Raw genomic sequence first — 6,000 nt, 5'->3', positions numbered from 1 at the left:
ACCACGTTAAGATTATTCTCCAGTCAAAGATGGGAAATAAATGCTCACCCTGAAATAAAGTAATATGAAATAACGTAAAGTAGTGCATGCATCCATTTAGTTCCACATGTTTTTAAAACATTTTTAACAATGGGAATATGGAGTGAATTTGAATTAAGCTCCTATTACCTTAACACCTCAATAAAATTCAGTACAACTGTCTCCAGAAGTCACTTACTGAATAAGAGTCCCTCTGTGTGTAATTTAAGCAGACCTCAGAGGTTAGAAAACATTAGTGAACAAACAGCATCATAAAGACCAAGGAACACAGCCGATAATGTAGGGCAGCAAGTTAAAGCAAGGTTAGGTTATAAAAGACTACAAGTTATGGAGATCCCAAGGAACACTGATCCATCCATCATCTGAAGACAGAAAGTATATGGCACACCACTGAAACAAGAATTATTTGCTGTAAACTCCACAAATCAGGCCTTTATGGAAGAGTGACATAGAGAGAGTCATAGTTAAAAGAATGCCACAAGAAATCAAGTTTACAGTTTGCCACAAGTCATACGGGGCACTCAGTAAAGATGCTCTGGTCAGTTGAGACCAAAAATGAACTTTTTGGATGACATGAAAAATGCCCAATGTGAGAAATGGTGGCAGCATCGTGTTGTGGGGATGTCTTTCAGCAGTAGAGACCAGGAAGCTGGTCAGAGCTGAAGGGCAGATTGATAGAGCTGGGCAAGAAAACTGTTAAAAATGTCTGTAGATGTACAAAGTAGTTTGAGACAAAGACCTAAAGACTCTGGAAACATTCAAGATTGTTCATATTTTAGCAAATCAGGGACAGGGTCTAGGAGCGACTAAAAGGACTTGCAGACAACTAAAAATGTTCCTTTTTCCATCTATGGAGGGTGACTGAAACCCCTTACTGACTTCAGGAATACTGAAACTGAAATTCTTGAGAGTTTTGTATTTTTATATTCAGAATGTTGGGACTTTTAGGTACATTGTTGAGAAAGATTTGGTTAAATCAATCAAAAACAAATATTCCAGGCTTAAAATTGTTTTTAGCACCAATTTGAAGGCGGCAAATGTTGCTATATAGCAGAAGTTCTAGTGACTGGTTTCTAGCTGCTTATTGGCTACATTAACATTTACATTATTTCATCAACACTTGTATCCTGAATTATAAAAAATCAACTACACAGAGGAACAAATAGGTGATAAATTTCCACATTACTGTGTTTTTTACACCCCCATCTTTTTTCATTTAAATCTACATCAGGAACTACACGTTTAATAAGAGGTGCGCCAATCATGCTATGATACTGATTTCTGGTTTTCAAAAATTTGCCCCAAGGACTATAAAACATAAAGGGGAATTAAATGTGATGGAGGGTTTTTGAAAGAGGTAGAAGCTTTGAATATATCAGAAATTGAAGGAATTAAAAGATTATCCACATTTATGCATCACAGCTTATGTACCTAACCTTTTTAGACTTTTTTTGAAATAAAAGAAGTGATTTATAGTACATGCTGTTGGTTGATGTGTTTATAGAGTAAACATGGTGGTTGTTCCTCATTTCGATGCATTCAGTATATTACAGTATTTGACCTGACGATCACCAATCAGGGCCTATCATGAAAAAAACTGATTCTGATCTCTGGTTGATTGATTGGTGCATCCCTGCAATTAACTGAAGCCGTTTCCGTTTGATGATACCTGCGATCCCACGAGTTCATGCCCAGATCATTGAGAAGCAGTCTGCAGAAGTAGAAAGGAGCTTTTGGTTCTTGGTGGGAGGGTACTCTCTGGCAGGCAGCCCGAAAGCTTACATCAGCATCCCACTTCCTAACCTGCTCCTCCTCCTGCTGAGTCTGACAGAGAATGGCCTCCAGTATAGCATTCTCCTGTTCCAAGTTCATGCCATGAGGCGACGGCGCTGGCTGATTGAGCCTGAGCCGTGGTTGAGGGAGGCATTCTGGGCTGCTGTGACTAAGCTCTTCCAAAAGCTTGTCCAGGACATCGACCTCATCCTCTTCACAGAAGTTAGAAAGGGAGTCCGAGACTGAGCAGTGAGTTTTGTATTGTCCTTTTAGCAAGGTTGGCTGGTGTCCGCTGTGTGTATTGCAGGTTTTTGAAGGAGGTGGGTCAACTGGATGGAATACTCCAGCTTCAACAGAATCCTCCTGTGTGGTGCAGTATAGGATTGTTCCATCCCAAGAGTATTTTCCCGAGATGTCCCGGACGATGACGCGAACTTGGGATGAGGGGTGTGGGGGCTGACCTGCAGTAGGCGTCTCTGCTGGGATCTGAAGGTAGGAAACCAACGTGCTGTCGTTGAAGACAAACAGCTGCAGGTTGGGGCTTTTAAAGACCTCACACGACAGCTCTGAGGACTCTACATACGGGTTATCATGGTTTTCGCTCACAAGGCTGTGAAGGAGAGCAGGCCCGCCGCTCAAGGGATGGTGGCCAAGATGGTTCACCAAATGAGTCATGACCATCCGCGCCGACAGAGGGATGAGCTCTATGTTTCGACGACGCTTTTCTGAAAGGAGCAAAAAGAAAAGGGATAAGGATTAAAATGCTGAGATAATAACTGAGGGAAAACACATTGATTGAACTTTGGGTGCTTTGGAACATATTATTTTCAACAGTGAATATGAAAAGCTCGACATTTGTGTGCAGACATGCCATCATCTCTATTAGCTCCTTTTAGAGAAAACCAAATCTCCTTTATGATCACTAAAAGGTGGTGTTTTATTTATTTCTCACAATAGCTTTTCCAGCACACCTCTAAGTAGGTAGAATCTAATCATAAGAGACAAGTCTGAAAAGCCCATTGAGTCTTCCTACAATAGATAAGCAGTGAGACCAGCCAGGTGCTAATGAGAACAAGCATCTTTACAGGTTGCTGAATAGAACTCTACTCTGTGGATTGCATTTATGTAAATACACAGGGTTTTTGCTCCCCATGTGAAAGGCACGCAGTGCTTTATTCTGTAGTGATGTGGGAAAAACAAGAAGATGCACTTTTGCATTGTGACAGTGATATCAATACCATCATCCCTCATCAAAGTGGAGAAAGCTCTTTAGAGAGCAGGCCAAGCTGCATTAGAGATGCACTAGTCCTTTGATGTGACTTGATCGATATGAGGTGAGGGCATGAATATAACTAGGCCGGCACTCTTTGGTTTGCCCTTTTGATAGTGTTTTGTTATTTCTACCAAGACTCCGTGTTGCAGTGCACCAAAAAGCAGAGGTGTGGTGAAATTTTACAGACAAAAGCTTCTTATATCTGAAATATTTTCGCATTGTTTCAGTGGACGACGACACTCTGTATCTGGGCTTTGATGACTTTTAGAAGTTGAGGACATGAGGTAGGGAGATGACTACGTTGCCTAATGGAATCACAAGGTCATAAAAAAAAAGGAAAAAAAAAATCAAGATTTTTATCTAAACCCCATAATGGGTCTTTCTTTACGGCTGAGCACTAATGCAAAAATTCCATTCCCTCTGATGGCTGATTTTCTTTTCATACTTTTAATAAGATATTGACATCTAATGGAGAGGCTCCAAATGGATGGGCTACTTAGAGTTTGCTTTTACCTGTAACCATTTTTTGGTCTTTTTTTTTTTAACCAGGGAAATGCATGGAGTACAGAGGACAGGCATCGTCCTCATTCGCTGCAGACAGCAACGACTTAATGCCGGTTTTCACCCTCTCATGAACGTACACCAACATTTACTGTTTGCATTACAGTGCAAACGTGACCTGAGTTTTCTCCAACTGCATGAGCTGTTCCATCCCCTGTTTCTGTGCACTGCCAGTCAGCAGGCTAAAAGAAGGCTTCAACACAAATCTGTGGCTTACGAGACTGACAAACTGTTGAGAAACATTTCCGGCTGACAAAAACATAGGCAATCATGGTGTGACCTTTTTAAGACTATTATAACTTAAATTTAGAACATATATGAATTCATGAAAAATACTGTACAAATAACTTACTTCAGAACTTAAGCAGTTGTAGCATCAATTCACTTTTTTGACTTAGATGGTTGAAAATACCATTACATTACATTAGATGGAATATTTAATATTTTATTTAACCTTGATTAACCCCGTCCTTTTCCTCTGATAAGAATATTTCTGTACACTCTTAGTCCTTCACTTCTGCTTCCAGACTGTTCTTATCATCTGTCTCTAGAACTCTCTGTCTAAAAAAGTAAGCAGGGTTTTGAAAAATAGTACAATTTATTTTCCCTAATAAATATCTAATGTAGACATGGCAAAAACCCTGTTTTCAGGAGATTACCTTAAGTTCAATGCCTATTGCAAGCTTCATAACTTACTTGGTTTCAGCAAACTATTAAAACTCTGGTTAAAAATCTACTTTCCCCTGACTAATAAGTTGGCAGTGAATATCTCCCAGGTATTACATTGATTTTACATGCCTAAACATACAGCGTCCCAGTTACAGAAAAATAATTTCTTTAAAGTTTGTTGGGAAGGTTGAATGGAGATCAAATCCTGTCCACAGAGGACCATGCCAGTGCCATGGAGCTTGTAGTTTTGTTACAGCGTAACACAACCAGAACTACAAATCATGCAGCAAACAAATGCCACCATTCCTCAAACACAATATACAAAACAAATATATAACAATAGTTAAACAAATGAAAAAAAATGAAGCTTTAATTAAATATATTTCAAGACCTAATGGTTTATACTCTTGAACACTTCTTTAATGCCTAAAATTTAGGATTATAAATTTAAGATTTTTCATAGTCTTGCAAAAACCCCGGTTAAGAAGACCGCTGGCTACGTACTGTATAGTCTGTATTATTGAATGTTAAAGCCTACTTTTATCATTATTGTCATCTTCTATTCCTTGATAAAATATTATAATTGCTTTTTTGATATTTTAGATTATTTCAGCAGCAGTATTAATAATTGGGTCTCTGTTTTAAATAAACACTATTAAATCATGTTATGCATTTCTGATTTGGAACTTTTGTGTTAATACTGTGAAACCGTAGTTACCAGGGGAATATAAAACTGGCCCATGCACAGCTTTCCCAATTGTACTTGTGCATCCTTACCCTCAGCTACTGTCAACAGGTTGCCAAAGTCTGCTGGGGTCATTTGAGAAGGTGGTGGCTCAAAGCTCTTAACCTGACCCAACATCAGGTCGTAGTCGCTGGACAAGTCCGACAGACTGAGAAGGTAGTGGCTCTGCTGGGTGTGCAGGTTGGAGCCGGACACGCAGCAGTGCAGCACCTGATTAACGGAAGAGAAAGGAAGAAAAAAAAACAGAGAGAGATGTTGATTATATCCAGATGAAGTGTGCTTGTTTGGTTTTCTGTGATGTGAGAGCAAGCTGCACTTTGATGACTTAAATTCAACACTAATGCGTAAAGATAGGATCTCGTCCTGCCTGGCACAACACTGTACAGATATGCTCCTGCAGACCTGTTTTAGATGTACAAGATCTGTCTAAAACAGGGCAAGGCTGAGTGGGGGGCAGGGGGTGTGTGAAGAAAAGAGGGTCTTTATTGCCACTAATCCATTTCTCCTCTGATGTGTGAGTGTATCGATCTACATAACAGATGGCAGAGCATCCGTTGGCAGCACTAGATAAGGCGCACTGGGGCAGTTGATTACAGCCATTGGACAGGTTTACACTGTTTGATTTAATTAAGGCATTATCCCTGTGCTCTGCTCTCACCACAAACATACACGCACAAACACCTGTATAGAGGAAAACCTGCTGACAGATAAAAATTTATTAGACGGAGCAAAATGTATGCTAAATACATGTAGATGAGGGCGCCTCTTATTCAGACTGGAACAACTTGAGTAAAGCCATGCAAAAAAAAAAGCTAATCCCATTCAGTGCACTTGGCTGAGAGACGCTTGGAGAGGGAGCCTGGCTCTGCCATGTGAAACAGTATTGTGTAGGGCAATGTAGACAGTATGTGGATGCTTCCACCAAGCTGAGTGCATGGGG

The 6,000-nt window shown here is 40.1% G+C and overlaps 1 protein-coding gene across 9 annotated transcripts in view; it reads right to left on the bottom strand.

Moving 5' to 3' along the window:
* ralgapa2 (Ral GTPase activating protein catalytic subunit alpha 2) overlaps window positions 1-6,000 on the bottom strand; it is a 152,494-nt gene that overhangs the window by 63,488 nt on the left and 83,006 nt on the right. For all 9 annotated transcript variants that reach the window (XR_007035021.1, XR_007035023.1, XM_047344791.1 and 6 more), the window contains 2 exons: window positions 5,093-5,270; window positions 1,709-2,537 (listed from right to left, as the gene is read on the bottom strand). Coding sequence is in view for 7 of the 9 variants with exons in the window: in XM_047344791.1 (XP_047200747.1) it covers window positions 1,709-2,537; window positions 5,093-5,270 (1,007 nt within the window). In the remaining 2 variants the exon portion in view is untranslated. The remainder of the gene's footprint in view (window positions 1-1,708; window positions 2,538-5,092; window positions 5,271-6,000) is intronic.

Source organism: Girardinichthys multiradiatus, chromosome 19 (assembly GCF_021462225.1).
Source record: "Girardinichthys multiradiatus isolate DD_20200921_A chromosome 19, DD_fGirMul_XY1, whole genome shotgun sequence".
Taxonomy (NCBI): Eukaryota; Metazoa; Chordata; class Actinopteri; order Cyprinodontiformes; family Goodeidae; genus Girardinichthys; species Girardinichthys multiradiatus.
This window is presented reverse-complemented; position numbering and strand designations above follow the sequence as displayed.